The sequence below is a fragment of the Camellia sinensis genome, chromosome 3, assembly GCF_055761805.1.
Source record: "Camellia sinensis isolate YWXY chromosome 3, ASM5576180v1, whole genome shotgun sequence".
Taxonomy (NCBI): domain Eukaryota; kingdom Viridiplantae; phylum Streptophyta; class Magnoliopsida; order Ericales; family Theaceae; genus Camellia; species Camellia sinensis.
The window spans coordinates 11007535-11023745 of NC_138963.1; the positions used below are offsets into that span (position 1 = coordinate 11007535).

The following is a 16211-nucleotide window of genomic DNA, read 5'->3' on the forward strand; positions in this document are numbered from 1 at the left end:
TTTCGAGGCATCTCATTTTCATAGCATAGTGCATACTAGGTTGTATCTTAGACAGCATTCTGTCATTTTCTCGGTTTGCGTGCCCGTGTGCACGTATTTTGAGGCATTTCATTTCCATAGCATTATGTATGTTAGGATTGTATCTTAGTTACATTTCATGCATATCATGCATATCGCATCGTATCCGGGATAGGAGTTAGCCCGGGCACGGGAAGCGAGGTACATTTCGTACTCCGAGTGACGAAATGTGTCTCAATTCCCTAGTCACCGACACTCTGAATTATCCATGATGAAGTTAGGTTTTAGCTGTAGTTTCATGTGCATTCATCCTATATTGAGTTGTGCATTTCGACTCCTCGGCCGTTATGCCTCGGTATGCGTGATTGGTGGCACGAGGATCGAGACATGCATATATCTGTGCAAATACATTGCTATGCCCCTTTCCTGCTCTCTGTTGCAGCAAAATCAGGAATCAGCAACCTTTTGGGGCTTGGCACGCATTTCAAGAACAGGTGTAAACAGAGGCTAATTGGGGCATTCCGGTGGATTTCCGCGCAAGACAATCCGGACATGCATCATCCATCAGAAGCAAGGCAGTCCCTGGCTTGCACGCCAGTTTTATTTGCTTTCTTAGTTAATTCATTAATTAATTAGGATTCTGTAATATTCTCATATTCGGACTGTAATATTTGGACTGTAATATTCTTTTATTTGGGACTGTATATTTATTCGGACCCTCTGCGCGAGGGCCACAACTGTAATAAGTGTGCGTGTGTATGTTGTATGTCTTCCAACCCCACGTCTTTCTCCCTTTTATTTATCCGCTTTTGATGGTTAGATTAGGGCATGTTTAAATTAGCATACAGTACGACAGCATGTTTGCATTCATTCATTTGTATTGCATGCACCGAGCTCGACGCATCATACTAACTGCATTGTACTTTCAATTTCAAAGTTGAATACATGATAGTTGTAGCATTTCATATACCATCTTAGAATAGCCGAGCCTGCTATAGTTGCATTCTGCATGTGTCACATTAGGCATTTCTGTATATTTAGGATCATGCATGATTTCTAATAAATTCCTATTTTGGCTTGGAGTACTCGGTAAGTTTTATGCTTTAGCATCCTTACACGTGTGTGAGTGACTGCCATGAATAGCATGCTTACCATGAGGCTATGTGCTTATCTGATATATCTGCCTGAATGCCAGTGGGTGAAGGTTGGGTTACTTAAATTGGAATAAATCAGCAAATGTTTCAAGCCTGCCTGCGGGTAGCAAACCATTTTCAAAAACAAACATGAAATGTTTCGTTCCAATTCAGGCGACCAGGTCTACATTTGTATGTTGTGCGCATCATATAGTAACCTAGGCTAATAAACCGGAATAAGAACTCACAATGTTTTCAAAAATTGATATCATGGTTAGTAGAGGCCGGTCTATGACCGGGCGAGCGGGGGTGCTCACGAAGTGACCTTCCCCAATCGTACCCAAGTTCCCGAGCCGAGGCAACTTTGGTGATGACGGACACGTGGCCTTTTGGCACCGAGTCAGGGTTTCCTAAATTTCCCAAAATAAAATATTTAGGTGGCGACTCTGTATCTGGCAAAGCAGTCCATGTTTGGCACTACTTTTTCAAAAATCAGTTTCTCAAAATGATTTGCCGGATTTGGACTCTTTGGTTCAGATTAGGAACCGTGACATTTCAAGAGTCCGAGCTGTAGTGACCCCAAATGAACAGAACGGGAGCCAACCCTCCCGGGGCGTTCGGGGACGTCTACAATAACATAAAACACTAATGCAGTGTTTGATAAGAATTTGACAATTGTCATATATCTGATAATCCATACAATTGTGATACAGAACCCCATACATACATGACCCCCACAACCCCCACTATCATCCCAACCACTCATAATGTGGGGCCTATACATACATGAGCGTACCCCACACACACATCAAGGGCTAAAATCAAATTGGGGATCATGAACCTCCAAAAAAAATGTATCCCAAAAATTTCTCTAATCCATAACTATGCCACTTGGCAATGCCTAAACCCACATGATTCTTTCTATATAATCTTGGCAATAAAAATTATACATGTTTTTTTTAATGTATTATCATAACATCTGTCAAAAAAAAAAAAAAAACATATCACAATCATAAATTAGATATGACTCTCCAAGAATAAATTAATATAATTATATGATTCTTAAATGCATTGAATTAATGTGGCAATAATTCAAAATAAATCATTAAATTAAAAACGGTATAAGGAGATGGAGGAAAACATAATTTGGTACTTTTATGTACAATATTGTTAGATAATGTCAAAAGGAATAAATTCAAACCCACCCCAATAGAATATTGTTCCGCATTTTTTACAATAGCCCTGTTTGGTAGAGCTGTGGGAAAGTGCTTATAGCTTATGCCTAAACAGCTTATAGCTTATAAATATTAACATAAGCTGAATTTTGACTTATTCTTAAAGCATCTCCTGCCCCACTCAAAGAATAAGCTGATTTCTGACTTCCAAAAAGCTATAAGCTATAAGCTATAAGCTAAACCAAACACATCAAAATAGCTTAAATTAAGCTAAAAACTGAAATAAGCTGATTATAATTTCTGCCAAACAGGCACAATAACATGAATACGTGGATTCTAGAGTTTTTTTTTCATAATCATAGTAATATCTATAAATAAATAAAATGTTATAAATGTTTTCAACTAATAAATTTGACATGTATTATATTATTATAATAAAATTTCTTTTTAAATTTTAAAGGTTCCTTGTATAAAGTATTAAATTTTATTATTTATTGACTAGATATAATCCTAACATTAAGGAGACTCAAGAAATTCGACCGTTGAAGACTTAAGGTAAGAAATTGAAGTTTAGACTTGATAGATAATTTAGCTAAAAGTTGAAATTAAGAAGTAATTTGAAGATGAATTATATAAATTGATAGGAAATTGGATTTTGGATGTTAAATTAATCTAGGTTGAACAACATGAATAATGATTCTTGTTAGAGACAATACCAGAAAAAATTATATTTTATTAATAAATAATGCAAAGAAAATGAGATATAAATAGATCAGGCTGAGGCACAGATATCTCGTTTTCTTTAAGGAGATCAAGCCCACTGCGGTAGGAAGAACCCAAATGCCGATGCAGCAGTTACAAAACTATGACTTGTCCTCTCCAAGATACAACAGCCCAACCACTTGTCATATGGTTCAGGCCAACTCTGCACAAGATAGTGAACTCAAAGCTCCACCAAGAAAAACACATTTCTTTGCTAGTAATCTCTCTTGTATAGAAAATAGTTGGTGTGTGTTGGTGTAGAAAAAAGTAGATGAGAGAGACTATTTATAGGCCACTAGGACCTTACAAGTTACACCAAAAATAAAAATGATCATTAGACTAGAGAAAATGGAGTAACTCCAAAAACTAACTCACCACCAAATTCATGAATTCTAATTACTTTCCATTCATGAACAAGATAAGAGGTTACCAAAGTAATGAAACTCCATTCATGAACAAGATATATTAATAAATAAATAAAAGATATTAAAATGGACCAACAATCCTCCACTCATTTTAATATCAACAAGGACAAGAGAGATTACCAAACAAAGATAGACTAGTATGCATTATGAAGGTATGCTCTACATTGAACCTTCATTAGTGAAACAACAACCTCTACTCCAGAGTCAGTAGTGGTTTCAGACTTGAAGTATGACTGCTTAGGGGAAATAAAGTATTATTGCTCACACGTAATAGTCCAGGTGTTGACATGAGCTTTGCTAGCCAGCACATTACGGCCTTGTGCTAATCCTAGTTTTCATTAGCATATTTGAGAATAAGCTTTGTTCTCATAGAAAGCGACCCAATTTCATGCTCACATAGGTGAAATCTGTCAAGGATGCTCCTGTAATTGACACACCCCACTCAACAAGAGCTACAGAATTTCATTAAGAGTATAAAAACTCAACCCTCCAACATTACAAGACAAATGCACTTACATCATAGGAATGGATAACAAAATATTAAATAGTGCATTTTTACAACCACCATATGATTCGTTCTTCCCATTGAACCTAGTTACATGATCTCTGGTCCCTAGGTTGAGTATCCTCATACATGGTTTATGATTTTATAGGCTTTAAACCCATCTCCCTTGATGTATTCCAGACCCTATCTCTCGCCAAGGCCTTGGTTAACAGATCCGCAAGATTATCACAAGATTTTACATAATTCTCAGTTATGATGCCATTACTCAAATAGGATCTCACATTACTGTGTTTCCTTCGAATAGGTCTGGATTTACCATTATAAAAATGGTTGTTCACTCTACCAATAGAAACAGTGCTATCACAACGAATTAACACAAGAGGAATTGATTTTTCCCAAAAAGGAATTTCATGTAACAAATCTCTCAACCAATTCGATTCCTCACATGCTGACGCTAACACTATAAGCTCAGCTTCCATTGTAGAATTAGCAATTATAGTTTGTTTTTTAGACTTTCAACATATAGCACCACCACCCAAGGTAAAAATAAAACTCGAGGTAGAGAGAGAATCACCTGACAAAGTGTTCCAATCGGCATCACTATATCCCTTAAGTACCGCAGGATACTTGTTATAAAACAAACCATAATTTTTGGTACCAGATAAATATTTCATAATTCTTCCCATGGCTAGCCAATGATCTTGCCTTGGTTTGCTAGTAAACCTGCTAAGCACTCCAACAGCATATGCAATGTCGGGTCTAGTACAGTCAGTAGCATATCTCAAACTACCAATCATGCTAGCATATTCCTTTTGATTAATCACTTCTTTTTCATTTGTTACAATAGATAAATGTATGCTTGCATCAAAAGGAGTAGCAGCATGTTTACAGTCTAGAAAGTTATATTTCTTTAAAACTTTCTCAACATAATGCGACTGATCAAAAAAAATGCCATCCTTAGCCTTGGTAATTTTAATTCCCAAAAATAAATTGGCTTCACCGAGATCTTTCATATCAAATTGGCTATTAAGCATATTTTTAGTCTCATTTATGATATGCAAATTAGAGCCAAAGATAAGTAAATCATCCACATATAGGCTAATAATCACATGTGCATTCTCACAAGTTTTATAATATATGCACTTATCACATTCATTAGTCTTATAGCCATTGTCAAGTATGCAGGAATCAAATTTCTCATGCCACTGTTTAGGAGCTTGTTTTAAACCATAAAGGGATTTAGTTAGCTTACACACCTTGCTTTCTTGGCCAGGCTCCACAAAGCCTTTGGGTTGGTCCATGTAAATCTCATCATCTAGATCTCCATTTAAAAATGCTATTTTTACATCCATTTAATGAATTTTTAAATCATGAATTGCAGCCACTGCAATCAACAATCTAATGGATGTAACTCTAGAAACCGGAGAAAAAGTATCAAAGAAATCAAGATCAACTTGTTACTTAAAACTTTTAGCGACAAGCCTCGCTTTATATTTATCTATAGTTCCATCCGGTTTAAGTTCTTTACGAAGGACCCATTTACACCTAATAGTTTTACAACTTGGAGGTAAATCCACTAGCTTCCATGTTTTATTTGAAAGTAGTGAATCTATCTCATCATTTACAGCCTCTCTCCAGAAAATAGCATCAGGTAATGATAAAACTTCTTGCACCGTAAGGGAAATTTCTTCTACATTGTAAAGATAATAGTCAGGGCCAAAATCTTTTTCAACTCTAGCTCGTTTACTCCTCCTTGGTTGGATTTGAGAATTTTCTTGTTCTTGAAAAACTTGAGAATGAGTAGAAGAGCTAGGCATGGATAAAATATTTTCAGAAATTATTTGACCCGCATTATTTCTAGATTTGAAAGAAAATTTATTTTCATGAAAAATAGCATCACCTGATTCAAAAATAATACTATTTTCCATATCACAAAATCTATTAGTTGTACTATGCAACGCATAACCAAGAAAAGCACAGGTGGTAGCTCATTCACCCAATTTAGGTCGTTTAGGATCTGCAAGCCTCACAAAAACTAAACAACCCCAAACCGTCAAATAACCTAGATTTGGTTTATGCCCCCGCCACAACTCATAAGGTACAATTTAAGTCTTTTTGTGTGGCACTCTATTTATCACATGGCAAGCTGTCAAAATAGCCTCGCCCCAAAGATTTGAGGGAGCACCTAAATCAATAAGCATAGCATTCGTCAAGTCAATTAACGTTCTATTTTTTCTTTCAACTACACCATTAGATGAAGGTGAATATGGTGGAGTAGTCTCATGAATAATTCCCAATGACTGAACAAAAGAGTTGAATCCTAGAGATTCATACTCCCGACTTCTATCACTTCTAATTCTTTTAATCTTTTTACCAAATTGATTTTCCACTTCAAGAAGGAATTCTTTAAATTTCTCAAAAGCATCACTTTTATTTTTTTAATAAATCTACGTTTGTGTATTTTGAAAAATCATCAATAAAAGCGATAAAATATTGGTTATCACCTCGAGTTAAAATTCCTTCAAACTCACACAAATCAGTATGAAATAATTCTAGCAATTCGGTATTTTTTTCAACACTTTTATGAGGCCTCTTAGTAATTTTTTCTTTACTGCAAACTTCACATTTCTCAAAATTTTTTGTCACTTTAGGAATTAATCCTAAACTACTCATGATTTTCACATATTTACTGTTAATATGACACAAGCGAGTATGCCAAAAATTAATAGAAGACAACATGTAAACTGAATTGGTAGATGGTTTATTAATCTCAACATTCAATTTGAACATTCCATCACAAGCATAACCCTTACCCACAAAAATACCCTTCTTGGTAATCACATATTGATCAGATTCCATAGTTTGCTTAAAACTAGCCTTATTTAACAAATAACTTGACATCAAATTCTTCCTCATGGACGGTGTATAAAGCACATCTTTTAAAGTAAGCACACGTCCAAAGATGAACTTAAGGTCAACCTCACCACTCCCAAGTATCTTGGTTTGACTAGAGTCACCAAGCATAATTGTTTTCTCATCATTAAAGGGAGTATACACCTTGAACCAAACTTGATCATAACAAACATGTCTACTGGTACTAGAATTTGCCCACCAACCATCCACATAATTAACCATGCAAATGTCTGTAATCATCGCAACAAATGGCTCCTCGATAATGTTAGCCTTTGGGGCAGGTGCACGTTTTCTGAATTTACAAATTCGAGCAATATGCCCACTTTTGCCACAGACAAAGCATGTAAAATTTTGGGAAGGTGATGGACCTTGGTTTTTATTTGGATTAATCCATTTATTGTGAGGTTTATCATAATTCTTCATATTCTTTTTATAAGGCTTTAAATAAGCATTCTTGGAATTGTGACCTTTGGGTAAGTTATTATTTGCTGAAGCAAAGTTTACCTTTGTGGTAGAATTGTCATTACCCGCTTGTGTTATTAATGCATCTTGGCCTCTTGCCTCCTTTTCTACTCAGATGCAAGTGACCAACGCCTCTAAGGAAGTTTCCTTTTGTTTGTGGCGCATGCTCTTTTGGAATTCTCTCCAAGATGGCGGTAGCTTGTCAACAAGTCCTGCAACTATCAAGTTGTCATAATCTTGATGCCTTCAGATCTTACTTCTGCAACTATCATTTGGAAATCTTATGCTTGCTCCACAACAGATTTTCCATCTACCATTTAGAAACGAAAAAAGCGGCTAGTTGCATACTTTTTTTCTCCTGCCTCTTCAGTATCATACTTAATCTGTAAAGCTTTCCAAATTTTCTTTGCAGAAGTGTAAGTGGTGTCATAGTAATCATAAAATTGATCAGCAAAGCAATTTAAGAGATAAAAGTGACATTTATACTCATCTGTATTATAGGAAGCCACTTTTGCTTCATGTGCCTCGTAGTCTTCATCATTCATCTCCTCGGTTGGGATTTTGTTTAGGTTCTTCTCGGTAAGAACATATGCAACTTTCAAAAGGATGAGGTAAAAAAGAACTTTTCCTTTCCACCTCTTAAAATGAACGCCCTTGAACTTGAAAGGCTTGTTGAGATCTCCAATTCCATTATTGGTTTTTTCTGGCACTTGTTCCATGTTTGATCTCCTTAAAATTGTTAGAGACAATACCAGAAAAAATTATATTTTATTGATAAGTAATGCAAAGAAAATGAAATATAAATAGATTAGGCTGAGGCACGGATATCTCGTTTTCTTTAAGGAAGCCCACTGCGGTAGGAAAAATCCAAAAATCGATGCATCAGTTACAAAACTATGACTTGTCCCCTCTAGGATACAACAGCCCGACCACTTGTCATATGGTTCAGGCCAACTCTGCACAAGATGGTGAACCCAAAGCTCCACCAAGAAAAACACCATTCTTTGCTAGTAATCTCTCTTGTATAGAAAATAGTTGGTGTGTGTTGGTGTAGAAAAGAGTAGATGAAAGGGACTATTTATAGGCCACTAGGACCTTACAAGTTACACCAAAAATACAGATGATCGTTAAACTAGAGAAAATGAAGTAACTCCAAAAACTAACTCACTACCAAATTCATGAATTCTATTTACTCTCCATTCATGAACAAGATAAGAGGTTACCAAAGTAATGAAACTCCATTCATGAACAAGATATATCAATAAATAAATAAAAGATATTAAAATGGACCAACAATTCTTTAAATTTGTTAAGTTTTGGTTCAATTTTGAGAACTATTCTTAAATTGAGTTTTACAAATTACATGCAACAAGAATTGTTTGAAGATTTGATCCATATAATGGAGTATATAAATGACTTTGAAAAAAAAGTTTTGAAAATCATGAGTTCATGAAATTTGACAATTTGATTTTGAAATTAAAGGAAGTTTTGATTTAATTTAGTTAAAGATTGATCATGGTTCATATTTATTTTCATGTGTTTGATGAAGTTTTGCATGAGTTTTGAGTATGAAATTGGGTTTTGAAAACTTAATTTATGTTTTAGAATTTATGAGTTTGAAATTGGATTTGATATGAAGAAAATGAATTAAATTTAATTTTGGACAAATTAAGAAGGTTTTTGAGTCATGTGTTCATATTTTTATCTCATCTCCTCCTAAACAATTCTAAGCAAGAATTATGACTCAATGAAGATTAATAAGCTAACAATCAACATAAATTAGTTTGTTAAAGAATAAACCATTGATTTAGTAGTAATATTGATCAAGAAGACAAATAAGAAATCAGTCTATCTGGAAAAGAAAGATTTAGTAATGAAAGAATACGTGAGATGGGAACCCTGTTTATTGAAAAAGTAAGTATAAGCATAGCAGAACTACAAATTAACTAACAGAAAGGACAAGAGAAGTTAAGTTTGATCAAGGTAGTGATATTGTGTTTCAATGTGTATCTGTTATGTGTTTGTGTAGGTCACGCGCTACGGTCCGTCTAATCTGTCTCTAAAGCTATATGTGAGTATTTTCTTAATTATAAAATGTTTTGTTTCTTAAATGATACTTTCTGACTAATTGAATGATTGTCTTGTTTTATGAACTGTATTCATGGCATCTTTAGCATCTGTTACTGTTACTATTTACTACTACTGTTACAGAGATTTCTGTCAGTTCCAATTCTTGAAACTTCTATTCATTGTATTAATGGCATGACCATCAATTCTAACTGTTCGGTCTTTATGACCTACTGTACTGTTCTACTGTTGGATGTACCACATATAACTGCTATGATTACTGTATAATTCTGAAATGAAAAACTGATTTGTTGATGATAATGGACTGTTTTAAATATTGTAAGGATATCATTCATAACCCCTTTACATTGTTCCTATTCACTGGGTTCTAACTCACTGTATATGTTTATGTATGTAAGTGATCAAGCGCGTGACCAGGCTTAGAGGTATTTGCTCGGAATCTATTCTTATCAGCCAACCTATGCGCCTCCTGTGGAGATTCTGGATATGTCAACTGCCAAGACTATTTGATTAAAGTTTAAGTTTTTGTTTATTCTATATATAGGGCTAAGTCCCTTTTGTCTCATCTGTATATATATGATGGCGCAGGAATGATATGATAATATATGTATATAAATAAATAAATAAAGTTCAAATATTATGTCTCATGTAAGTCTGCACAGCTCAATAGATAATGTATGTTTGTATTTTGTTTCCTTTAGCCCCTAATATTATGTATTTATTTAAGAGGCCTTCGGTAATCTTAGGATTACTGGTCGGTCATGATGCTAAATCTATAGAGACGAGTTTAGGTCGTGACATTTACCTTTTTGAAGAAGGGGTATCATGTTCAAATCTAAATTATTTACACTAAGGGGGTGTTTGTTTTGGAAGGATTGGGCATGGGATTGGACTATCCGTTATTTGTTTCAAAAGTTTTGCTTCGGACTATTAGTCCCATATTTGTGGGACTATAGTATCCCATGGGAGGGGGTGGGATAAAAATCATGGGATAACTCATCCCATGGGATTAGCTAATAAAATTATATTTTTGCCCTCTGATATTTAATTATGTATTAGATTTAGTAAAATTTAATAAAATTTAAATGTCTCAATTTAAAAATAAAATAATTTTATTTAATTTTTATTTTTTTTATTTATTTAATTTTTTAAAATAATTTTTTATAAATATTTTATTGATGTTTTATTTTAAAATTTTGTTTATATTTTATTTAATTTCATTATTTAGATTTTAATAGATGTTTTATTTTATTTCATTATTTAATTATTATTATTATTTAAAATAAATTTATTTAAAATTTTAATTAAAAAATAACATATATTTTTATTGATATTTAATTTATTTAATTTTTTAAAAATAAATTTATTTAATTGTGCAAAAAATAAAATAAAATAAAATAATTTTTTATTTAATCTAGCTAAAGATAATTAAAATATTAAAGCTATGTTTAATATTTCTATTACTTAGTAAATAATTGAAAATTATAAAATAGTCATTTGAGCATTTATCCTTCTCCATAATATCCCAAACAAATATTGGATTCACTAAAAATAGTCTAATCCAGACATCTAATCCCATGACTAAACAAACATAGGATACAAATCCAGTCCAACCAAATAGTCTGGGGATAATGTATCCCACGACTAATAGTCCGATGGATTACAATCCTCCCTTATCCAGTCCGTCAAAACAAACACACCCTAAGGGTTGGTTTGGGAAGTGTGTTGGCTTTTTGACTATTTTAATTTACGACTTAAAATTTTGTATGAGTTGAGTGTTCGGACTTTTTTGACTTTTGTGAGAAAAAAAGTGAAATAATTATGGTTTAGATGTGACATTTTATATTATTAATTTTTAAAGCTTTTTTTTTTTGTAACTATTTTAGTCAAAAAAACTTCTTTAACCTACATGTCAAACGAAGGTTAAGATGTTTTCATTATGAATTTTTACTTTTTGACTTCTTAATTATAAAAATGTATTACTTTCATCCTTTCATTTATGTAATTTTGGACAAATTATACTAACAGTTCCTATAGTTTGAGGCTCGTATCACTTTGATATTTGACTTTTCAATTATGACACAATTGATCTTAAATTTTGAATCTTATTCCAAATAAGCACAATTGAAGATACCATTGCTCAATTTCAAGGCCAAAATCGTCAATTTCATAAAATATAAACTAACTTAACAAAAATAAATGTCAAAAAAATATTTTTAAATTTTTAAAAATTATTTATACCAACCAAAAATAAAATTATGTAAAATTGATAATTTTTTTACAAATTTATTTATTTTTTTACCACATTAATTTTTATTATGTGTTTGGATGATAATCATATAATAAGTTGTTATTAGGCTTTTAATGTGTAATCGATATATTTAATATCTGGCAAATTACACTAACAATCCCTATAGTTTGCAGTTCGTGTCACTTTAGTCCCTAACTTTTCAATTGTAACACATTTGATCCTAAATTTTGAATCTTGTTCCAAATAAGGACAATTGAAAATATTATTGCTTAATTTTAATGGCAAAATCTTCAATTTGATAAAATATAAACTAATTTGATAAAAATAAATGTTAAAAAAATATTTTTAAATTTTTAAAAATTATTTCTATCCATAAAAGATAAATTTATGTAAAATTGATAAATCTTTTAACCAATTATTTATTTATTTTCTTACCAAATTAATTTTTATTATGTGTTTGGATGATGATTATTTAATGGATGTTGTTAGAATTTTAATGTGTAATCGATATATTTAACATATGAAATGATTTTAGTTTTGATTTTTTTGATTTAATAGATTGGTTTAATAATAATATCAAAATTATAGGCATATTTGACTTTTGAAAAAATAGAAACTAATTTAATAAAAATAAAAACAACCACCCATTACATGATTATCATCCAAACACATAATAAAAATTAATTTGGTAAAATAAATAAATGTCTAAAAGATATATTAATTTTATATTATTTTATCTTTAGCGTGTAGAAATAATTTTTAAAAATTTAAAAATATTTTTTTAACATTTATTTTTGTCAAATTAGTTTATATTTTATTAAATTAACGATTTTGCCCTTGAAATTAAGCAATGATATCTTTAATTGTCTTTATTTGGAATAAGATTAAAAATTTAGGATCAAATATGTCACAATTAAAAAGTCAGAGATCAAAATGACACAAGTCTCAAACTATAGGGACTGTTAGTGTAATTTGCCCTTTAATATATGAAATGTTTTTAGTTTTTATTTTTTTGATTTAATGGATTGGTTTAATAATGATATCTAGGGGTGTCCGCGGTTCGGTTTATGACGGTTTGCAGTTCGGTTTGGACCCGCCCGCATCTATGCGGTTTGGAAAAAAATCAACCCGCAACCGCCCGTAATGCGGTTTGCGGTTTGTGCAGATAGGGTTCGTGGTTGTGCGGGCGGTTGCGGGCGGTTTGCGGATTGAACTTTTTTTTCAAAAAATTATTTTTAAACTTTTTTTTCCCCCATTTTGTCAATCTTTATTTTAAACATTTTTTCTCATATTTTCTAAAATGCTCCAACATTAATAATTAATAAACTAAAACTTATAAAATAAAAAAACACAACAAATTCAATTCGTAACCTAAACAAATCATTCAAAATCTACATTCTATCATTAACTTACATTCATCCTATCCTACATTCATCATTCATAATCCAAATAAGAAAATCTTACATTAAAAATTCAACATTCATCATTCCAATCTTACATTAAAAATTCAACATTCATCATTCCTAGCCTCCAAAAAAAAAAAAAAAAGAAGAGTAATTCTTCATTAACTTACATTCATCCAAAATGCAAAAAAAAATAAAAATTCATTAAGTTACATTCATCCAAAACCAAAACGCAATTCAAAAAAAAAAATTGTTGTCAAACTTAAACTTCATTCAATACAAACCCATGAAATAAAATTAAAATACTTCTAAGATATCAAACTTCATCTTCATGAATCACATCCAATTCAACTTTCGCAAATTCTAATTCTAATTCCATGCATTTAGTTAATGAACCCTACACAAACAAATTGAAAAAATATAAACTTTAATCTTCAATTATAGATAGTAAGAAATGAAAAAATAAACAAATGTCTATATATTGCATCTTAATATAGTAAGAAAATGTGTTGATATGAAAAAATTACCAATGAGTAAATGAATATTAGACATCAATTATAGCATCAACATTATAGGTTGAAGTTGAAGATGAGCTTGACTCAAAAGTACCTAATTAGAAGTCAAGAAGAGAAGATTAATAAAACTTACATTAGAAAATGAATAATAATACAAATTAAAATAAAGATAAATAAATTCTCATTTACCCGAGTCATATTGCTCAAATTCTTCCACATCATCCATCGCCTTTCGAAGAGAAATTGGAAGGTTGCTTCGAAGCCAATTTTGAGTACATACAAGAGCTTCAACCATAGAAGGCGAGAGTGAACTACGAAATGGGTCAAGAATACGTCCTCCCGTACTAAAAGCCGACTCCGATGCAACGGTAGAAATAGGCATGGCCAACACATCCCTAGAAAGTTGTGATAACACCCTATATTTGGTTGCATTCAACTTCCAATAATCCAAAATCTCAAATGTTTGATTCTTTGCAAAATGTTCAACCTCGGATAAATATTGTTCCAATTCCGACTTAGATCCACTAGTGCATCGCCCCTCCAAATAGGAATTAAATTGGGAGTCAACTAAAGAATAGGGATCATCATCATCATCATCTTCCACCATATTCACAACTTCACTCACACTTGGAAATTTCTCATTTGAAGGATAAAGTGTGACATAATGGCTGTACAAACGACTCAAGCAACTCTTAACCTTGTTTACCATCTCTTCCACCTTCCTATTATCTCCAAGAAATAAATTGAAAAAACAAAACTCCAAGTATGTCATTTTTTTGGTAGGATCAAGAACCACCGCAACATACAACAACAAATTGATTTTGCTTCCATCCCCCCAATACTTGCTAAACTTTAGCTTCATAGTCTTTGCCATTGTGCTCAAAGTATCATCCTCCTCCAAAATTAATTGGTTAATTTTGCTTTCAATAACAAACATCTCTTTGTAAAAAGCATTGGAAGTAACAAAGAGAGACCCCGAAAATTTCTTGGTTGCAATATAAAATAATTTTAGAAACCTCAAAAAAATTCTACACTTTTTCCAATCCAACTCATTCGGACTTCTTCTTATGCCACCATCAACATCCTTAAAATAAGGTTCAAAGTTGGAATCCACTAACTTCAATCGGTTAAAAGCCTTCTCATACTTTTCGGCGGCCTCTAACATCAAATAGGTAGAGTTCCACCTAGTTGGTACATCTAGGCATACAAGAGCTTTTGAATCAAGTTTGAGTGTGGCCGCACACTTCTTAAAAACATCATGCCTATGAGGAGAAGACCTCACATATCTCACCGCAAGTCTAATGTTGGCAATAGAATCATCCATTTCTTTCAACCCACCACTCACAACGAGATTAAGAATATGTGCACAACAACGCATATGAATAAACTCATGTTGCAAAATAGTCCCCTTCCAATCTTTGGTTATCATTTTCAAATATTGAATGCTAAGATTATTTGAACTAGCATTATCAACTGTTAAGGTGAATATGCTATCAATGTTCCACTCAATTAAACACGACTCGATTTTTCGACCCAATGTTTCTCCTTTGTGATCCTCAACTTGTTGAAAATTTATGATTCTTTTTTGAAGTTTCTAGTTATCATCAATGAAATGAGCAGTCAAACACATGTAACACAAATTCTGAATAGATGTCCAAGTGTCCGTAGTAAAGCAAATTCTACGACCCTTCATGGCCTTCTTTAACTTATCCCTTTCATTCTTGAATATGTTGAGCACTTCTCTAGATATGGTTTGACGAGAGAGAATTGGTGTGAATTTGGGTTGCATGACATTACAAAATCTTCTAAACCCAACACCCTCCACAAATCTAAATGGTAACTCATCAATGACAACCATCTCCGCAAGAGCCCTTTTACAAGTATCAAAATTAAAAATTATTGCTACAACCTCAACACCCTCTTCATTTTGTTTCGGTTTAAGATTTAATGTTTTTTGACCATCTGTATCCCTATTTGGATATTCTTTACAATTGGGTATATGACTCCTCAAATTGCTAGTCCCATGAAGTCTAGAGTCAGCCATATACTATTTCTTACAATATTTACATACGGCTCTATGCTTCCCATCAGTCCCTACAACCTTGTCAAAATGATCCCAAACTGTGGATGGTGCTCTCCCCCCTCCACCCTCACTCTTTCTCTTTGGGGGTCTATGAGGCTTAGGTTCAGGTTCATGTTCGGGTTCGACTAAGAGGGGATTCATTTGAGAATTAGAGGATTCCGGAGGCGCAAGATTGATTGCGAGAGATTGAATACTATCCTTCATTTAAACTAGATTACAAAAACAGTCAAGGATTCAATTTTAATTCAATCAAACAGATTAATTCAACAGATTTAATCAAAAATTTCCTAAAACTCAGTTTTACATGTAAATCACATGTAAATTAGTTTTTATAGGCTAACACAAACACAAACTATCAAGGAGACTATCAAGAAAACTGGATTAACTCTTCTTCCTTGCACATAACACAAACTATCAAGAAGACTTTTGAAAAGTTGAAGGTATATAATTAGGCAATCTGGATATCATATTAAATTCA

General features: G+C 32.6%; 1 protein-coding gene across 1 annotated transcript; it reads right to left on the reverse strand.

Moving 5' to 3' along the window:
- Nucleotides 1–13451: 13451 nt before the first annotated feature.
- On the reverse strand, nucleotides 13452–14974 carry LOC145821309 (zinc finger BED domain-containing protein RICESLEEPER 2-like). Its single transcript, XM_082917815.1, has 3 exons — nucleotides 13840–14974; nucleotides 13686–13744; nucleotides 13452–13532 (listed from the first exon to the last, which is right to left on the reverse strand). The coding sequence occupies exons 1-3, from the start codon at nucleotides 14972–14974 to the stop codon at nucleotides 13452–13454; spliced, it is 1275 nt and encodes a 424-aa protein (XP_082773941.1).
- Nucleotides 14975–16211: the final 1237 nt, after the last annotated feature.

What these genes read in the sequence shown, in the direction of transcription:
- LOC145821309 (XM_082917815.1), bottom strand. Translation starts at nt 14,974, where the DNA reads ATGGATGATTCTATTGCCAACATTAGACTTGCGGTGAGATATGTGAGG. An exon ending in ATTTGAGCAATATGACTCGG is followed by an intron (nt 13,745 to 13,839) that starts GTAAATGAGAAT and finishes ACTTCTAATTAG; the next exon opens with GTACTTTTGAGTCAAGCTCA. An exon ending in ATGTTGATGCTATAATTGAT is followed by an intron (nt 13,533 to 13,685) that starts GTCTAATATTCA and finishes TTGTTTGTGTAG; the next exon opens with GGTTCATTAACTAAATGCAT.